The sequence below is a fragment of the Phocoena sinus genome, chromosome 1, assembly GCF_008692025.1.
Source record: "Phocoena sinus isolate mPhoSin1 chromosome 1, mPhoSin1.pri, whole genome shotgun sequence".
NCBI classification, from domain to species: Eukaryota; Metazoa; Chordata; class Mammalia; order Artiodactyla; family Phocoenidae; genus Phocoena; species Phocoena sinus.
Window position 1 is genome coordinate 29,365,264 of NC_045763.1, and position 19,998 is coordinate 29,385,261.

The following is a 19,998-nucleotide window of genomic DNA, read 5'->3' on the forward strand; positions in this document are numbered from 1 at the left end:
ACGCTGGGAGGAGGACTGCTCAGGGGAGAGTCTGGTGGGCTTGGGAGTCAGATCCCCGGGTTCTAGTCCTGGCTCTGTCACTTCCTGGCTGTGTGTGTGATCTTGGTCATGTTATTTAATCTCTGTTAAACCTCAATTTCCTCAACTGTAAAACGGAAAACATTAGCACCTAACTCCCAGGGCTGTGTTAGGATTTAACAAGATAAGAAGGTAATCCCAGGGAAAGCACTGAATCCAGGGCTTGGCAAGCAGTGACTGATTACTACGGGCCAGCTCGGATTATATCTCCTCCTCAGATGGTGGGCACAGCTGGTGGGGGTTACCAGTGGACACCCCAGGGAAGACAGTGTGCTGAGGTTGCGGGTGAGAGGAGCCACCCTGTGACGACAGGCCCTGGAGCACACGTGCCCACGCGCTGGCCTTCCACTCCACCCTGCCAGCAGGACCTGCCAGCCCTCTGCCCGTGGGGCTCGAGAAAAGCTCGGCCGAGACTCTGCAGGGTGGGCGGCAGGACCGGGTTGGAGCCTCTCCCACAGGAAACCGCACGGTCAGCTCCCAGCCCTCCCGAAGCCTGGCGATGCTCCCTGCCCACCACCATTGCCCCAGTCGGCGCGGCGCACAGATCCCCGGGAGTCCAGACCCCCCAAGCTGGTCCTGGCAGGAGGGGCAAGGGCAGCAGGGGTGCAAGGAGAGAGCTCCGCGTCAGGAGGGCCCGCTCAGTGAGTCACTCTTCAGCTATGGCCCTCTGGGCTACCACAGTGTGTCTGCTTTTCTAGGAACTGGGCATGCAACGTGCCCACGCGGAAAGAAAGGAGGACGGAGAAAGAACCCATAGCCAGCCTCAAAAGGGGATTTCAGATGGCAACCCTTGCCTTTATCCACAGCAGGGGAACTTGCTATAGCAGCTGCCTTGCAAACCCTTCTCCCTGTTTCCCTCCCTGGGAGCGCTCTGTCCTGCTGGGAGCCTCCAGCTCATCTGCTGCCTCTCCAGCTGGACTTAGGGCCTGGCCTGATGGGCAGGAAGGGGCTGGATCTCCTCCAGGTCCACCCTTGACTTCGCAAGGATGAAAGCGAGGCCCCAAGAGGGGAGTGGTGCGCGCGTGGACACATGGGAGCAGGCACTGGGCGGCCAGCGTGGGTCCCTGCAGCACACCCGGCGCCTTCCTAGCACCCGTGACTCAAGTGAGAGGCGGCCAGAACCTCTGTCTGCCCAAGACAGACAGGGGATTATATGGTTAAAGGGTGTACAGCCAAGACCCAGGGTCTGAATGAGGTGTGGGTGCTCTGCAACCCCAGGGAAACACACCCACGTGTGCACATGCACGCCCACAGACACAGACACACACACGCATGGACACTCACGGAAGAGCTGCTATAGCTACGCTGGCGTTACTCAAGAGACGTGTCACCTTCGGACTACATTCCCAGAACCTAGGGGGGCCTGGAGAAGTGGGAGCCAGAAGCTAAGCCACCACGGAGACAAAGAGGCCTGGGGTGCTGGCCTGGTTCGCAGCGCAGGAGCCCCTGATGGTGCATGCCCGTAAGCACCCTTGGGATGCTCGCTCAGAGCCGATGAATGGCTGCATGGAAGCCTGGGAGACCACGGGCTCTGCAGCCAGACGGACTCTGTGAGCAGTGAGCCTGCAGCCCAGAGTGGGATGGTGACTGGCCCAACATCCCACGGAAGGCCAGGACCTGAGTCTCCCGACATGAAGACAATACGCTCTCAGGGCCAGCATGCTCTGCACTTTCCGACACCTCCTCTCCTTGTGCAGTTCAGAGCTGGGGCCGGGGTGCCTCGGGACCCGGCCACTGGCATCCTCATCGGCCACTCACCACACAGCAGGCCTCATCTCCCGAGGGAGCGAGCATACAGGCCCTGCAGGCCCGGCTGGCTAGCACAGGGTGCGCTTATGAGGGGCAGTCTCTGCAGGAAGGCATAATCATCTCTGCTTTCAGATGAGGACACGGAAGCTCAGAGGAGTGCTTGGTACCACAGCAGCTTCTCAACACATGAATGGCTTAATCAACAGGTGAACAATCAAAGAAACGCTCACGGTCTCAAGGGTAATTAAGAGGCAGTGCTGTGCTGTGAGCCAGGTCTGACCCCCAGGGCCCACTCTTCCCTGGCTTTCTTAACTCTCTCTCGGCTGGTCAGGGGTTCAAGCAGCCCTGGAACTCCTGTTTCTTTCCCTCCTCCCCATGCAGCACGACAGGACCAGGTTTTAACCACTTCACTTTTCTCAAGCAGGCAAATCTTTTTTTTGTTTTCTTTTTTTTTTTGCGGTACGTGGGCCTCTCACCGCTGCGGCCCCTCCCGCTGCGGAGCACAGGCTCCGGACGCGCAGGCCCAGTGGCCACGGCTCACGGGCCCAGCAGCTCCGCGGCACGTGGGATCCTCCTGGACCGGGGCACCAACCCACGCCCCCCGCATCGGCAGGCGGACTCCCAACCACTGCACCACCAGGGAAGCCCCAAGCAGGCAAATCTTTACTCATCCTTCACGAACTGACCGAGATGGCCAGAGTCTCTGCCCGCTCCGTCCTCTGCACATTGGCCCTCATACAGTGATAGCTGCCCTCCAGTCGCCCCCAGGTGGCAAGCTCTGGGAGACTGTCTGCAGCACCAGTGCCGGGTGGGGCTGGGGACGTGCCGAGTGCTGAGGGGCAGCAGCATCTTCCCAATGGCATCCTGGGCTGGCACTGCAGGGTCGGGTGCCCCACGCCCCTCCCCAGAGCTCCTTTTCCTGTGACCAGTGTGGCTCTGGCCACTTCTCAGGGATAGTGGGCCCAGGCCCCTCTGGGGCGGGCAACCATGTTATGGAACAAATCCCCCACCACACCACTTCTGCCATGAGGCGTGTGCTGCCTGCCATTTGCAAGCCCTCCGACCCACTTTCACACCGGGAGGTGAGAGAGAGGTGAGGGCGAGAGGCCCAGGGAGAGCGGGTGGGAGGTGTGCCCTTCCCGGCCCTGCACTGCTAGGATCTTGGTGACACGCAGGGTGGGCTCTCCTCCCATCAGTCCTGGCACCCTGCATGGTTGGTGTCCCTCTACCACTGCCCCAGATCACTCAGAAGGGGCCCAGACCCTCTGCCTGAGTGGGGTGACAGCCTGAGGCAGGAGCCTCATGTGATCTCCCTCTGCCACTGGCTCACCGAGGATGCTGGGGTGAGGCGCCCAGATCCCCTCCAATATCGAGGTGCTCTCTCCCTGCTGCTGGGAATGTTGGCTTCTGACCACTCACAGCTGTGTCCTTTTCCAGGAAGTCCTCTCAGCCAAAGGAAGCTGCCTTGCCCAAAGCTATGCCCCCGGGAGCAGCCTGCATTCAGTGGCTGGTCACAGTCGGGATACAGGGCCACACGGACTTGATTTGGGGCATCTGAAGGGCCACCTGGCTTTCCAGGCTGAGGCCCCGTCGTGACTGCCCAGAGTTTAGCTTCTCCCTCAGCCCAGTCCTGCCCCCTTCTCCCTGAGAGCGCGCCTCAGTAAACTTCCTGCACGTACATCTCAGAGTCCATTTCCTGGGAACCTGACCCACAACAAAGCCTGTTTTGCTCATCTGGCATTCTGTCACCTATTGGTCTATTTTTTACAGTCATTTACTGTGCACCCACTGGGTATGACAAATGAATGGACCAGGGGGACTGCTGAAGTCCTTCCCAGAGCTCCCTTTCCGTGGCCTTTAAGGCTCCCCTTCTTAGCAATCACCATATTCCATGTGGCAAAAAGAGAGAAGCAAGCATCCCATCCCCCGGCCCCATGAGTTAGAATCCCCATGGGGACGCTGCAGGGCTCTGGGTAGTTGCAGCACGCACGTAGCCTGTCCCGACCCCGAGGCTACATCATGAAAGAAGAAAAGCGAAGCTTACCTCTTATTGAGCACCATGTTCCCAAGCTTCAGGTCTCTGTGTACAATGTTTTTCTGGAAAACAACAGGCACATGGTCTGCACTGTGAAGATGAGAGCCAGGGTCGGCCCAGCCTGTAAGAGGTGGGCTCTCCAGGTGTTGGGGAAGACATGTCTCTTTAGGCTTGGGCCTTGACTTGCAAGCCACAGACAGATCCGGACCACTTAGGGCCTCGTTAACCACGCGGACGAACTGGGTAACGTGCGAGCCCAGGCAGTCTCTGCCCTGCACAGGGTGTTTACCCCAGCTCTTTCTCCCCTTAGGGCAGCAGCCAATGGAGAAAACCACTCTTCTCTCTGCCTCTACCAAACATCCCACAAAAAAACCAAGAACCAAAAAAGCAACCAAAAAATCCCAAGCACCTGCCTAGATCTGAGGTCAGAGATGAAGTCTCATGGTTCTGATGACCAAGTACTGCAGGCTCGGCCCACAGAAGCTGTGTGTCTGGAGGAGGCCCAGGCTCTCCTAACCTGTGCCTCGGGGTTCCCGACACCCCCACCGCTAGGAAGAGCTCAGAGACAGGCTGTGGCTGCACCCAGTGGGTAGCTCCCACTTAGCCTCTCGACTGCTGGGGCATTTCTGCGCGGGGCTCCGCTGGGCTGCCCGCACCTCCCCAGGGCCGTGGGCTGAGGTCTGTAGCACCGTGTCCTCAGGTGTGCGTGTCATCCGGCCACTTTCCTTCTGGATGTTCCCAGCTGCAAAGCACACCTGGGTGAGGGTGGGACAGAGCTGCTTCCGCTGAGCAGCAGCAAGAAGGGCGGCTTTCCATGGAGAAGGTGGGAGCCGCAGGGGCGGAGCCTCACCTGGTGCAGGGCCTCCACCACGCGCACCACGTCGTAGAAGATGACCACGGTCTCCCGCTCGCTGAGCCTCTTCTCCTTGATGACGTAGTGCTGCAGGTTGATCAGGTCGGCGGTCTTGTCGCTGAAGTCGTGTGCGCAGAGGCAGTCGAGGACGAGGCAGATGCGCTTCTTCATTTTCTTAACCATTCGGCTGGATTCTGCGTCCTCAACAATTTCACAGGTGCGGTCCTGGGAGGAAGGGGGCAGACCAGGGCTTGGCTGGGGGCCCGCCAGGGCCAGGGGCTTGGGGCTCTCTTCTGGAGCCTGGAACTAGACTGCATGTGTGAGAGCGGCAGAGGCCTGAGATCTGGGGAGCATGGCCCATGGGCCGCTCAGCACTGCCCTGCTTCCCCCGTGCCAGGCCCAGCCAGTGGCTCAGGCTGAAGCGGCTCAGGTTCAGACTTCATGCTTTGATCCTACTGCAAAGCGTTTGGATCAGGGCTGGGCACTGAAAGCCAAAGGGCCCTCTGAGCCCAGCGTGCAGGCAGCACACTCAGGGCTCCGGGGCATCCTCCCCTCCTGGCACTCCCAGGGATTCTGGCAATGACCGATGTAAACGTCCTTCCAGTGTCCAAGGCGGGGGAAGCTAAGTGTTGTGCGCGTCCAAGACAACTGCTGCGTCACGGGCACGCAGGACTTCTGGGCAGCTGTGTAATGGTGGTTAAGAGTACGGCTCTGGCCCCTGACGACTGAGTTCAGGCCCTGGCTCCACCTTGTCCTAGCTGCGGGACCTGGGGCGGCTCACCTAAGCTCTCCAACCCGGGTTCCTTGTGTGTGAAAGGGAGCCAGCAACCCCTACCTCACAGGTTGCTGAGAGAAAAGACAACCATGACAAGTGCTTAGTAAGCACCTGGACTCGGTATCGGTAAGCCAGGGCTCGGTAAGCGGGCACCACTACCAACCCCAAGGTTGGCAGTTCTGGACCCATTTTCCTTGCTGAAAAGGTATTTATTTCGAGTAAGAGAAAACACAGGTGCAACAGGAGGACTTTGATCCTCCCAGCTTGAGGAGGCCCTTGGTGCCAGCCCCAGCAGACTGGGGGACTCCTGGGGACTGAACGCCGCATTTCTCCTCAAGAGCAGGGTCATACCTCTCATCCTCTCTTCCCCAGAGGCCCAGCACAGTGTCTGGCACACAGAGGACTCTAGAAACACCTCTAAGCGCTCCGGTTCTCTTATCCAAAATGATATACACCAGGGCCAAGCTCTGGAAGCTACCAGAGATGAAATACTAAGAAATCATAATCACCCCAGATCGGATTTCATGTTTAAGGGACACTCTAAATTTCAGAGGTGCCTCTCATTGCACATCTAAGAATAAAGACCTCGGTGGGATCTATGTGTGGGACTGGGAGGCATTTTCCCCTTATTTTCCCTCAAGAAACCAAGCTGACAAGGAGTTCTTATTGCCTGATATAACAGCGGTGATGAGCACGTATGTCCCGGGACAGCTCGGTGCTTTATACCCTCTCATTCATCTTCCCACCACCATACGTGGTAGGCACGGTCATCATTGTTCTCATTTTGCACATGAGGAATCTGAGGCTTAGGAAGTGACTTGTTCGAGGTCACACCACCTGAATCCAGGACTGCCCGCTCCAAACCTGTGTGCCCTCCCTGACACCAGGCTGCCTCTAGCGTACCAGATCCATCCAAGCGTGAGTGGGCCTGGCCAGCGCATCTGGCTGAGGGCGGTGCAGAAGCTCCACCGGGGCCTCAGCAGGAACCCTCCCCCACCCTCCAGCATTCTGAACCTGGTTCTTCATTTCTGGAGACGCAATTTCAGTTCTGCCCTGGAGAGAGCTCTTTTCAGAGTACCAGTCGCCAATCAGCACCTTTCCTAACGGACCTGGAACATCTGAGTATGGGGTTCAGGGACCCTTGCCAGAGAAGCTGAAATGCCTGGGCAGGCAGAAGGACTGGTACCAAAGGCAACTGTGGAGATCCACAGTGCCCCGGCGCCCATCCTTCCTCATTGCCCTCCCTTCCACCCTGGCCTGGCTGATTCCTGACAACACAGCTAGAAAGAGCCCGTGTCTTTAAATAACTTCATACTTTCCTCTTTTCTTGGAAAAGCGGCTCTTCAAAGCAAGCCTGCAGGCTGCAAAGCGGGTGCATTCCCGCTAGGCTGCCACCATCAGAGCAGGGGCTCGCTGGCCCAGCCCGACCTCCAGGCCACCTGCCAGGAAGTCCCGCTGCTCCGCATGCAGGAAGACTGGGGTCCTGTGATGTGGCCCCAGCAGTGCCCCGGGGTGGGGACGGGAGAGGTGCCACTCACCTGGAAGAGCCCGTGGTGGTGAACCACCCCATCCTGCGCGTGGAGGAGGGAGAGCAGGGAGTACTCGGTGTGCAACAGCATCTTGCCTTGCCTCTCCTCTTGGCTTTCTATTCCTTGGTCGCCCCTCTCCTCAAGTGTAAGGATCTTCAGGAAGGCACACACACAAAAACAAAACCCCACAACCCTTACTTTTCCAAGCGGAGTGACTAGAACAGGAGGAGCAGGGTTTCACATCCTCCCACGCAACCCTGGCACACGCACACCCACACGTGCGTGGACGAAGTGAAACGGTCTTTCCCAATGTGACAGCAAAATGACCTAAGCACAGACAGAGCTCCCCGGGAAGAAGTGCACTGCTCTTGTTCACAAGTGGTGCAGAAGAAGGTGGGAGGAGGGAGAAGCCGGGCTGGTAGAATGTCCCGGGGGTCCCCAGCCCCTCACGCCTGGTGCCTCACTTACCTTCAGCTGATAGAAGTCGTCCGTGCCATCTTTCCTCGCCAAACACTGCACGATGCTTGGCACTGGTGAGTTGCCCAGACGGGGACCTATGGCACAGACAGCCGCTGGCTTACTTCTCAGTAGCCTTGTCTACCATGGCACCGTGGGGCACTGTGCCACCACGTGGGCTTTTGGCTGGATCTTCTCTCCTGGAGGGCACCACGTTCACATCCACTGAACTCACGGTCTCCCCTCCAAAACTGGAGCAGTATGTGTGCGTCTGCCTGAGTACACCTGGCTTTTACAGGCACATTTCTCAAGAGGGGCTCTCAACACGGGGTGCATGCTGGAATCTCCGAGGAGTATGTGTTAAAGCAGAGATCCCAGCTGCAACCTGGGCCCTCTGAATCAGCACCTCCAGGGTGAGGAGCCAGGAAACTGTCCCTTTAACAGGTTCCCCTGGCGGTCTGATATGGCCACGTATCAGCTTTGGGGAACTTCTGTACTTTTAGAGATGTGCACGGCTTGATGTCCTGTGACAGCACCCGGAGCTTTCAGGGCATAAATCAGGTAACGTCACAGTGTCAATGCACTGCTAAAAAACCTTAACAGCACTCCACTGCTTTTAATATGCAATCAAAATTCCTTTTTTTGGCCTCCAAGCTCTTGCATGATTTGGTTCCTGTCCAGCTTTCGACTGATCACGTTTCCCCACCACTCCTCACCATACTCCAGCTATGCTGGACTCTTCATTCCTGAGATGTTAAGCCCTTCCCTGCTTCTGGGCCTTTGCACCTGCTGTTCCTTCTGTCTGGAATGCTTTTCCCCTGCTTTTCACATGGCTGCTCCTTCTTATCCTTGGCTGTCAGAGCAACTGTCACTTCCTCATACAGAACCTTCCTTGTCTACACTCTCTCTAGACCCTTCTTCCTCTCACACCATCTTGTTTACTTCCTGCAAGGCCCTTACCCCTCCCCCCTCCCCCCATGATGATCTCGTGTGTTGTTTACTCCCGGTTTCTTTTTCTAACTAGAATGTTAAGTTCCGTGAGGGCAGGAACTTGTCATTTTTTTTTTTTTTTTTAACTTAATGGTCTTTATTTTTAGCTTTAGAGTGTGTCTCTCTGTGTCTCCAACCAACTGTCCCGCCCAATGCCCAATTCTTCTTTTTGGCCGCGCCCTGCAGCATGCAGGATTTTCGTTCCCCAACCAGGGATCAAACCCGCGCCCCTGAAGTGGAAGCGTGGAGCCCCAACCACTGGACCGCCAGGAAACTCCCCAGGAACTTGTCTGTCTTAATCACTGCTGCGTCCCTGACAAACAGCACAGGCCCAGCAGGTAGCAGGCTCCATGAACTGTTTGCTGAGTGACTGGAACTGGAACTATCCTGTACTCATAAGTCCAAGATGCTGTCCCAAAGCAAAGGTCACACCCAGTCTCTGGCTGCTAGGAGAGCTGGGGTCCTCAGAGCCCAAATCACCTGCAACCCTACACAGGCAGTCTAGACTTGCTGGGCTTCGAACTTCATGCAGAAAGGCCCCGCTGCTCGTCCAGACCACTGGGAACACCCAGTTCTACAGGATTTCGGGGCCAAGTCTGTAAGAAGTTTGCAGCTGTACCAAACACTTTGTGAACTTAGTTGTGCCCTCCAAGAATGGTCAAAGAAGTGACTTGGATGATGTACCTTGGGTTCTAAGGCAGCTTGTCTGCTTCCTGTGGGTGATGTCTTGGGGCCACGCATAGGATCCTCTGGGGGAAGAGGCAGTCTATCTCTCAGCTGACACTAATCTAAGGCTGGGGCGGCTACAACAGAAACAACAACTCTTGGTGCAGAGCGACCTTCCCCTCTCATCAACAGACTCCATTTAAAGTGGCCGAGGGCTGGTCAGGCTCCCACGCTGGGGTGTTCGAGGCGCTGCACCCTGCGTGTCTGCAGGTCACACTGTACTGCCCCGGCACCCCACTCACCCGGCCGTCAGAGGCTTACCCAGGATGAACGGTCCAGCTCTCTTTGCATTATTTCCAGAAATCCCACTTCCTAGAGCCTTCGCCCTGGCCGACGTTTCCCCAGCTCCTCTGTCTGATGCTCTCCGCTTCATTCTCAGCTCTAGACAAGACAGAAAAGAGCCTTCTCACTGAGCAAGTCAGCGAGTTTCCTTACGCTAACCCAGCCTGCGAGTCTGACTTGAGGACGCATCACACAGCTGCCGCTGCCACCTCCTCCCCCTCCCAGAGGAGCGTGGAAGGTTCTCGATAGCAAAGGACCACGGCTCCTTTACTGCGGATTAATTAGGGGCTCAAGCTGGATGCACTGGCTACAGAGGTGGGCAGCTGGCCCACCTCAAAGGGACCAGTCAAATGCAGACAGAAGGACACAGTTTTGTGCAGGTGCCAACTGGGGTGCCCTGAGACAGACAGCTGGCCCTGGAGCGACTGTTCCCAAAGTGAGGCCTTCTCCCCAAATACCCCTTTCCCCTAAAAGGAAAGGGGACACAGGAGCCAGATTCTAGAAGACGTTAACCTCTAGACCTGGATTTAAACAAAACAAAAAGGAGCTGCTCCTTTCAGCTCTCCACAGTTCACACCTCGGGAAGGCAGTGTGCTGGAGGTGGGGCGAGGAAAGACACGTACACAGAGGAGCTCCACACACGGAGGGCAGAGGGTCATAGGGATGCCCGGGGAAGGCCAGCTGCTCAATCCCAAGGCCTCTGGCCCACAGTGGGTGCAGGGGCTCAGGGAAAACTTCCCTGAGGAGGTGATACTGGAGTGGGCCAGGCAACAGGCAAGGTCATTCCAGGCAGAGGGGCCTGGGTGAGCAAACGTACGTAGTAAGGAACGGCACGTAAGCAACTAACTCCAAGTAGTCTGTGTCGCTGGAGTGTACAGGGAGTGGTGATAGGTGACCCACAGAGGGGAGCAAAGGCCAGATCTAGGGGACCTGATGGCCACGTTAGGAGTGTAGACTTTACCCTTGCACAGGGGGCCTGGGAACACTGAACCCTAAGCTTCTATAATTTTTTCTTTTTATAAAAGTAATTGGCATTTCCTGCAGAAACATTAGAAAATACAGACATGCAAAAGTAAGCAAATAAGGTACCCATAATCTTAATATTCAAGCAGACTTTCCTGTGTGTCTGTTTGTGTGTGTGTGTATGCTCAGTTCTCGTTGTTACAAAAGTTCAGACCACGCTATGATACCATTTCCAAGCCTCCTTTTCTCCCACCTAAAATATATTATGAGGGTGAATTTTATGGTATGTGAAACATATCTCAATAAAGCCGTAAAAAAACAAAACAAAGCAAAAAACATTATTAACGTCCTTGCACATATTCTTTTGTAGCGTCACTTGAAATAGCTACAGTCTCCTTGCTAAGAATATAGCATGATTTATCAGACCACACCCTTATTCATGGACATCGAGATTCTTCCCACTTTTTGTATTTTTTATTAGCAGTCATGCACACACATCTTGGCACACTTGCCTCTCTCCCTCAGGATAAACTCCAAGAAATGGAACTACAGGGTCAAATGGGGCACACATTTTTAAAGGTGTGTGACATACACTGCCAGGTTGCTCTCAGGAAGGCTGTGCCAATTTATATATTGATGCCATCAGCAGTGTGGGAGAGTAAGTCCCAGAACCTGCACCAGGAATGAGTATTTTTAAAAGCTGCTGATTTGATGAGTAATAAAAAGTATATCATTGTTTAATTTCATAATTCCTTAATTATTCATGAAGTTGGACTTGTTTTACATGCTTACTAGGTATATGTATTACTTTTATGAATTTCCAGTTCACATTCTTTTTCTATTTTTTTTACTGCTTTGTGTGTATTAGTCTTAGTGATTTTTTAGGAGCTCTTTATATATTAAGGCTATAACTGACATAGGATGTAGCTTTTCTTAATCTTTTAACTTTTTTTTAATTAAAAAAGACTAAATGTCTATGTAGTCAAATAGTCTTCTTTTCCTTTAGTTTGTTTTTGCTCTTATGCCTAGAAGGTGCCCCTACTCTGATAACAGGTGCGTATTCACTAGTTAGCTTGTAACTTCATATGCTGCCATTCTGGCCCTTATTCTAAACCCCAGGAGACTGACTCCATGCAGTGAACTGGAAAGTAGGAGAGATGGCCTGATGCCCTTCTAGTCCAATCTACCAGGTTTGACTCCCATCAAGCCCTAATTTGTCTTCAGAGCTGTGCCACCGAGGAGCAGACCCATGATTTCAGCCTGAGAGTTAACTAGGATCAGGTAACTCAGTAGGCCCTGACAGTCCCCAGACAGAGCAGAAGCCATGGTTAGGCTCAGCTGTGACTTCTGCCAAAGAGGCTCATGCTGGAAGTAGATTCAGTCATTCACACAAAAGCAGGGAAGAACACAACTGTTTCTAGAAAAATCCTAAAAAGCTCAGCAGTAGCGTGTCTAGAACAGTGTTTCCACTCTTTGCCTGGCTAACTTCTACGCATCCTTCTCAATGTGAATGTCACTTCCTCAGAGAAGCCTTCTTGACATTCCCACACCAACGCGTCACAGTCCCGCTCGGTGCCCTGTAATTTTCATTCATAGCACTTTCCATATTTTGTGATTATGTATTTATTTGTGTGCTTATATGCTTAGTGTCCTTTCCCCACTAGTAGACTTAAAATCCCTCAGAACTAGAAAAAAAGGAAAAAAATTACATAAAACCATTACCCCCAGTGCCTGGCCCAGCAGATACTCTATGAATGGCTGGACGCCTTCCCTCCAGTTGCTGATGGTTCCTATTGGGTCAGCAGCCCTGTGCTGTGGCTGCCCTGCCCTGGTAGATGAGTTGATTTCATTACCATTCTGGTGCTGTTCTCTGCCTTCCCTGGAGCGCTAAGACTCCTCTCTCTTCCCGGTTCCTAGGACAGCACCACGTGGTGTCACCGTACCTGTGTAGACGCTGCCTAGGTGCCCACACACAGGCATGGTCTAGACAGCAGTTTGCCGGGAGCAGCTGCAGCACAGACAGTGATGGGGCTCAGCCTGACCCCACCCACCCCACTAAGGATTCAACTCAAGCAAATGGCATGGGAGTTGCTCCAAAATGTAGGCAGACAGAAGGATGAGAGCAGATGGGCAGGGAGAGGGAAAAGATGCTGGCAGGCGAAGTGGCAGCAAGGCTGTTTCCCTTCCCGATCATCCCTTCACGCCGCCAGAGCTGGTGAAGGCGATGCAAGCAGTGTGAGGAGGCAGTTCTGGGCAACTGGAAGCTGCTGTGGGCTCGCGGGTGGGGTGAGCAAAGACAAGCCCCTCCTGTCCCCCCAAATCATCCTGATGTGTCCCCCTCCAGAGACACACCTTCAAATGGCCCCCAGATGCTCCCACGGGGAGGCTGCTCTGAGGGATCCTGGCTTCCCAGTGAGATCTGTGATGCGGAAGCTCTGGCTACCCTGGTTTCAGAAGGGCTTGGGGCCAGGCCCCTCCAGAGATGCTGGTCCTCAGGCTGGGGTGAAGGGCCCTGGCCCAGCCTGGCTAAGGGGGAGCCATCTGCCTGGTGTCTCCTGGGCCTACAGCTCAGCTTGCCAGGAACTCAGCAAGCCTGGTTTAGAAGTCTCTGGAACTTTAAATCTGGCTACTAGTCCACGTGCTGTCCTCCCAAGTCAACGCCAGTTTCTTGAGAACCTGGATTCAACAAGAGGCTCAGTGAGGCAACAATGGGTGTGAGGGGTGAGGCCAGGAGGGAGGCATGCCCGCCCGCAGGCTGCGCTCCTCCACCCTGCAAGCAGGAGATTCCCTTTGCTGGGCCCAACCTGGGGAGCAAGTTGTGGGCCTCTGCTCTGTGTCCACCATCACAGCATGCCCAGAGGAGAGGATGCTGGCCCTACCCTGTCAGTTTGCTGTTAAGGTCATCCTGCCCAAAGCGGCTGGGCGATGTGAGCCCAGCTCTCCCAGAGGGAAACGAAGGCGGGGCCATCAGCACCACATAAGGTTCTACGGCCCATCGTGCCCCGTCCAGTGCTGTAGTGTGACAGGGTACAGGACAGTTGGGCAGGGCAGAGCCAGGCAGGGCACCCTATAGCAGGGCATGGTTCAATATGGTAGACACACCACCAACCCCCAAAGGAGGTGGGCTGCAAAGAGAGAGGGTACTGAGGCGTTCCCGGCTCAGTCTGAAAGCCTGGCTGTAGCCTGACTGAAGGCTCAGTCTGAAGCCTGGTCAAGGCAAGGAGGGGCCCACTACTCGCACCCAGAAGCATGCCCACAGGCCTCCACACAGGAGGAGACGCGCGGGCCCAGGCGGCGGACACTCACAAGCGCAGAGCCAGCGTGAGCCCCCAGCCCCCAAACACGAGGGGCAGCATGGGGTCTGCACACACGCGCAGAGAGTTCTGCACTCATTCTCGCTGTAGGCTTCTTGCTGCAACCTGGGGGTTCCTGGAGAGATGGGTGACCTTGCAAACCGAACAAGTGCAGGCAGAGTGCAAGGGCGGTCCCCGCAAGGAGCAAGCAGCAGACCCTGGCCCGGTGCGCTACTTCTGTGTATGTGTGTGATGACACCACAGCTGGTAGCCACGATTTGTCAGCAGCTTCTAATGCCTGCTAGGAGCCTAAGGACTTGTCTACACTGCAGGGTCAGGCTGGGCCGATGGTGTCAGGATTCAAGCTGTCCCTGTCCCCATCCCCATGTTTCCTGGCTCTGTGAAAACAAAACAAGTAAAAAAGGTCCTGAGCTGTGTAGGCCTCTGTCTTCTGGACTTTATCTCTGGTAGTGTCTACCGAAGGCAGGGACCTCGCCCCTCTGTCCAGCCCACCTGGCACACGGAAATGAGCACAGATGCTCCCATCCATCCCTGGCCTCAGTCCTATCTGCCACACAGGAGTTAAGGGTCTGTGTGGCCAGACCCGCACCAGGCCCCAAGAGGGAGGTAGAAAGGGGTCTCTGTCCACAGGACACTCACGCAGCAGGACAATGTGGTCAGAGCAATGCGTCTCGGTCTTTCCCATGCCACAGTACAGACAGAAACATCTGTACAGCACTTGGGGGTGAAAGGCCTGGGGACATCAGCTGTCCTCTGCTTAGCCCAGTCATTCTTGGGCTAAAGGGATCACCATCTTGACCTGCATAACCCATACTGGCTGGGAAGCTCGGAGTCAGAGCAAGGGCTCTGGAGTAAGCCAAACCTGGTTGCAAGCCCAGCACCATACCATTACTTAACAATGATGAGATCTCAGACGAGATACTTATGCTGTACCTACACAACCCAGAGTGCAGCATCCACCTTACAAGGTTGGTCTAAGGATTAAGTGAGATAACCCATGCAAAAGAGTTAGCAAGAGTACCTACTGGCATACCATAAGCATTTGATAAATTGTGCTTTTATGAGCCTAAACACAGCAGCTTTGAATTTTTCTTCCTGCCCAAGGAGAAAGGGATAGTTAGGCACTGACTCGGGGTGGGGGGCGGAAGAAGGGCGGTAACCAGACTAAAGGCTTAAGAGACCTTGAACCTGCCATCTGTCTGCTGGCCTGAGACTACAGGCAGGGTGGGGGCGGGGGTGGGTGGCCTGATGGCCAGCCTGAGTAACATGCTCAACTGGGTGCGGGGAGGACAGGAGGCCTGGGGGTGGGCTGAGCTGCTGAGGAGGAAGCGGGGTGCTGGGCAGTGCCATGTATAATCTGTAGTGGAGGGTAGAGTACAATTGTTTTGCGGGTCAAGGGGAGGGCCTGTTCTTTCAGGCAGAGGCACACAGCATCTCATCCTCTTGTTCTGTTCCCTGGTGTATGGGGGAGCAGAGGCTGGAGCACCAGCTGGCAACTGTCAACTCAAGGCGCAGTAAGGGACGGTCCAGGATGATGGGGCCAGACCAAAAGGGTCCTTCATCATGATCAAGTTGGGGGGCAGCGAGGAGTCTGCAACTAAGACCTAGTGCCTCTAGTCCAGGATCTCTTGCAGAGGACTGTGGGAGGGGGACAGAGCACACATACCGGGCTGTAAAACTTCTACTATCAAAGGATACAACTCTGGGTATGTGCATTTGTCAAAATGACTGAACTGTTAAAGGACCTGTGAAATTCACCATGTGTAAATATACCTCAATTAAAAAAACAACAAGCTGCAACCTTAACCAAATAATCAAAGTTATATCACTAATAACAGAACAAACTGACATCATGTTACTCCTGATATGATGCAACCTCAGTTATTTGTTTTTTGCCAAAAACGCATAACCTCAATCTGATCATGAGACAAACTAAAATTGAGGGACATTCAACAGAACAGGCCTGTATGCTTCAAAAACATCAACGTCAGATAGTTAAAGAAAGGCTGAAGAACTAGTCTCACTTAACGGAGATTGAAGACGGGACGAGTAAATGAAATGGGTGATCCTGGGAGGAAGACGTTATACAGAACACGCCTGGATAATTGGCAGAATCTGAATATGGACTGTATATTAGATAGTATGATGTTAAATTTCCTGAATTTGAAAACTGCACTGTGGTTATACAGAAGAATGTCCTTGTTCTTAGGTGACAGATGCTAAAGTGCTTAGAGGTGAAGGGTCATGATGTTTGCAACTTACTCTCAGGTGCCCGGAGACAGAAGAGAAAGTGCAACCTGCTGGAACCGCTCCCAAGACCCTGGAGGAATCTGTTGTCCGGATTTACAGGTTCATAGGGATTTCTCATGGGTACACAGCTCACAGTGGCAAAATCTGGAATCTCATACTTGTTGGGCGGAGCCAGCCTGGCGCGAACAGGAGTTCAGTTTTGAACGCCCCCCTTTCTCCAGGCCGAACACTGGGCTAAAGGAATGGGGGGAAAAAGAAACGAGGTCTCTGTGCAATCTCCAGGTCTGCCACCTGGTGGCGTCTTTCTATAGCGCATCTTCACAGGGTTTCTCTCTGCACGCGCTGCAAGATGGTGGGGCACTGCTCTTCACCAGGCTGGTCAGGAAGGATGCAGGAGCAACTGCATCAGAAGACCCCCACCTCAGCTGCCTGTGGAACTGGGGCTGGACAAACATGCCAGCAGGCTACTCTCTCCTCTGCTCGGGGACCTGGGCCTGCAGTATCTCCATCTGTCTCTGCTGTGGCGGTCCTCCACTGCTTCCTGTGGTCTTTAAGAAGAAACCCAAACTCCTCAGTGAGCCTGGCCAGACCCAGGCTACCTATCCAGCTTCACTACCCTTATATGCCCCATAAATCCAGCCACACCAAATGACTCACAGTTCCCTGAGTGTGCCATAAACACGCTTGCCCTGACCTCCTCTCCCTGGTTGGCTGGTCCTTCTCCCTCAGTCCTCACTGGTGTCACCTTCTGCAGCAGGTCCTTTTCTCCTCTGGCTCCCAGAGCACATTCTGTCCACTCCTACCGTGCCGTAGCCATTGTCTGACTCCCCTGTCCCCACCACTCTCCAGGCTGAGCAACCCCAGTTCATCTCTGCTTCCCTGCACCCACCCAGTGCCTGGCAAACTGCTGAATGAGAAAACAGGGAGTGTAGAACCGTCTGTTCTGCACCCAGAAGGCACTAAAGCCCACTGGGGCAGGGGACACAGAGGACCCAACGAGAAGCCAGGCGCTGGATCGGGACCCAGAAGAAAGTACGGATGGTCCACCAGCCTGTGACAGGAGCCAGACTCCAAGACCAGAGAGACAGGGGGTCACAGCTGTAGGTAACTGGGCTGCAGTGGTGCTGGGAATAGTCTGTCCAGGAAAAGTCCCAGGTCAGAAATGCCTGGATGCCCGGGGCGGGGCGGTTCTGGGCTGATAGCCAGGGGTTGTGCTTAGACAGTGTTGGCTGCTGGAGGGCAACCTCCCCGAGGAATGAAACCCATTCGCAGCATGCCTACAGCCTCGGACCAACCCCTCCCTCACTGGCGAAGGGACAGACCAGCCCCCTTTCTGCTGAGTCCAGCAAAAAAATCTGCTTTCCTGCAGCAAAGTGTGGGAGTGTGGGAGTGACAGCCTGGCCTGCCCCTCACACCAGGGACAGGTCCTCTGGGCCACTCTAGGTTTGTAGTGTGAAGGTCCTTCTGCTGGTCAGAAAAATTCCTGCCACTCGTTTCCCTCAGACCTTCTGGCCCAGCTATGCATTTAGCTGACTACACCTGGAAAGAAACAACGGGACTGGGGGTGTGAAATCTCAACACACGATGCAGCCAAGACGATCTGTGGTGCCGCAGAGGCTGCGTTGAGACCCCCTCCCACCAGACCACATGGCAGTGTACCCCACCCCTCCCTGACCCAAGCACTCGGGGAGCCACCCTCACTGCACCTCAATACTCTCATGTATGTGCTGCTACTAGTGGCTCAGCTTCCCTACAGGCTTGCTCTTCATCCACAAAGTCAACCCAGGGAACCAAGAGAAATTCGCAGCCCATGGAACCAGGTGTTTCAAACCATGGACCACCTACCCAAATGCCAGTTGGGAGCGCAAGATGGATTCTGGGGTCAGGTAGGCCTGGGTTCAAACTTCAGCTTCCATCACTCACTAGCTTTACGACCCAGAACTGGTCACCTACCCTCTGTGAGAGTCATTTACTCTCTGTGGGCCTCAGTTTCATCATCTGTAAAAGAGGGGTGTCTCAAGGTCTCTGCTAGATGAAAGGTGAGCGTTCCCCACTCCTTGCTGAGGTAACCTCCCTGGTGACAAGTCTCTCCAGGTGCATACCTTTTAAACTAGCATTTGATGGACACCTACTGCTTGCCAGGAACCGTTCATTCTTAGTGTTTCCCAGATTTTCTTTAATTCTCACAACTTTATAAAGTAAAGATTTCCCCCCTCTTTTGGTTTGCTGACAAACCAAAGCCTAGAGGCCCCGGCCCAGCTGACTGGGCCAGAGGAGGCTGCCTGTGGCCTGTTCTCTTCTACTCCTGCTGGCTGGTTAGAAGGCGGCTCTGTTTAAGGGCTTTTCCTTTGAGTTTGAATGACAGCCATCCCTGAAGCAGGCATGGACCCTCTCCCTGGGAGCCTGAAGGCCGCAAGCAATCTCCCTAGGAACCCACTGGAAGCCATATGCTTCCGTGCTCAGGATAGATGCTGGGGGGATGGGGAGGTGGATTAGTAAACCCTCAGCTTTAGCCAGGACTCCCTGATGACAAAGATTCATGCATGTGCTGTCATCTCCACTGTTCCAAAACAGAGTGATGATTTTGTTCATTTTAAAATGCAGGATATGTATAGCTCCAATCTGTCAGGAATACATACCATCACATCCTTCTCTAAACGCTTGCCTTGGGGGTGACAGGTGAACTGGCTGCTACTAACCGGAGCTCCTCTCTTGCCCGGGATGAACCTCACCCCCGGAAGGCTGCTGTGCTGGGTGTGTGGGAGAGTACCTGCGGCGCCAGAGAGGAAGTGACTCAGCCCAGTGGGAAGTGGGAGGGGCGGCCAGACTGAGGGCCCAGTGGCCAGCCTGTTCCCCCTCAGCACATCCGCACCAGACCCATCTAGAGCTCGGAGGTCCAACTCTAGTCTCCTCCAGAAGGCAAGATTCACACACAAGGAGATTACATAATCAGTGATGTCCCTCTTCACCCCCTGCCCTGAGCAAGCCCCACTGGGCTCCTTCATGGCCTCCATGAAGGCTGAGGGGAGAGACGGGGAGGGGAGTGGGCCTGAAGACCCCGGGCTGGGAGGATGTATCCCGGAGTGATCCTGGGAGAAGAGGCTCCAGGGCTGTGCACACAGAGGTGGACCTGGAGGCCCCTCTGGGGAAAAGATAAACAGAGTAAGAAACCAGTCCCTGGGACGGGGTAAAGGGCTTCAGCAGCAGCTTTTCTGAGAGCCAGCAGAGAGAATCCAGGGCAGCATCGCCAGCCCTGCCACTAGCTCGCCCCTCCCAAGGGCCTCCGGAAGCAGCTGATGTGACAACAAATAATCCGTCACTGTGTGTGGGTGTTGGAAGAGGAAGGGACAGACTTAATAGCTCTTTCTCAGGCCGTGCTGCCCTGGTATCTCCTATTTAGAGAAGTAGCCAGGGGAAGCGACCAATACCCTGGCTGGGAGACCTTCCCGGTGGTCCCTCAGCTCTGTGGGGGGGGGGCCTCCTGCCATGTGCAGTGATGGGAGACTGAGTCACTGACAGCCCTCCCCTGTCATGCCAGCCTGCCCTGCAACAAAGGGGACCCCTCCTCAGCTCAAACCATCAGTTATTGCTCTGCTATTGCTTTGCTCAGTGGGAACAAGGCCCGCCACAGGTCCCTCGTGGAATTCAGGTTCTTTTTGTTTTTAACATTTACTTATTTATTTGGCTGCACCGGGTCTTAGTTGCGGCACTCAGGATCTTTTTTTTTTTTTTTTAAGTTGTGGTATGCGAGAACTTTAGTTGTGGCTTGTGGGATCTAGTTCCCTGACCAGGGATCGAAGCTGGGCCCCCTGCATTGGGAGCATGGAGCGTTAGCCACTGGACCACCAGGGAAGTCCCGAATTCAGGTTCTTGACACCCAAGATGGCCCAAGTCAAGCAAGGAGAAAGCAGCAAGTGACTAAAGAAGGGCTGGCTGAGTCTGAGAGCACCTTTGTGTCCTACACATGTGTCTCTCTGCTCCACGGGGTCCTCACCCAG

General features: G+C 54.6%; 1 protein-coding gene across 1 annotated transcript in view; it reads right to left on the bottom strand.

The window, feature by feature from the left end:
• The window catches only part of STK40 (serine/threonine kinase 40), a 37,760-nt gene that overhangs the window by 9,591 nt on the left and 8,171 nt on the right, over positions 1-19,998 (bottom strand). Inside the window, 7 exon segments of the mRNA XM_032622497.1 lie at positions 3,872-3,924; positions 4,713-4,940; positions 7,029-7,172; positions 7,488-7,573; positions 9,453-9,572; positions 16,013-16,234; positions 18,640-18,770. Coding sequence (XP_032478388.1) covers positions 3,872-3,924; positions 4,713-4,940; positions 7,029-7,172; positions 7,488-7,573; positions 9,453-9,572; positions 16,013-16,118 — 737 coding nt within the window. The 5' untranslated portion in view covers positions 16,119-16,234; positions 18,640-18,770.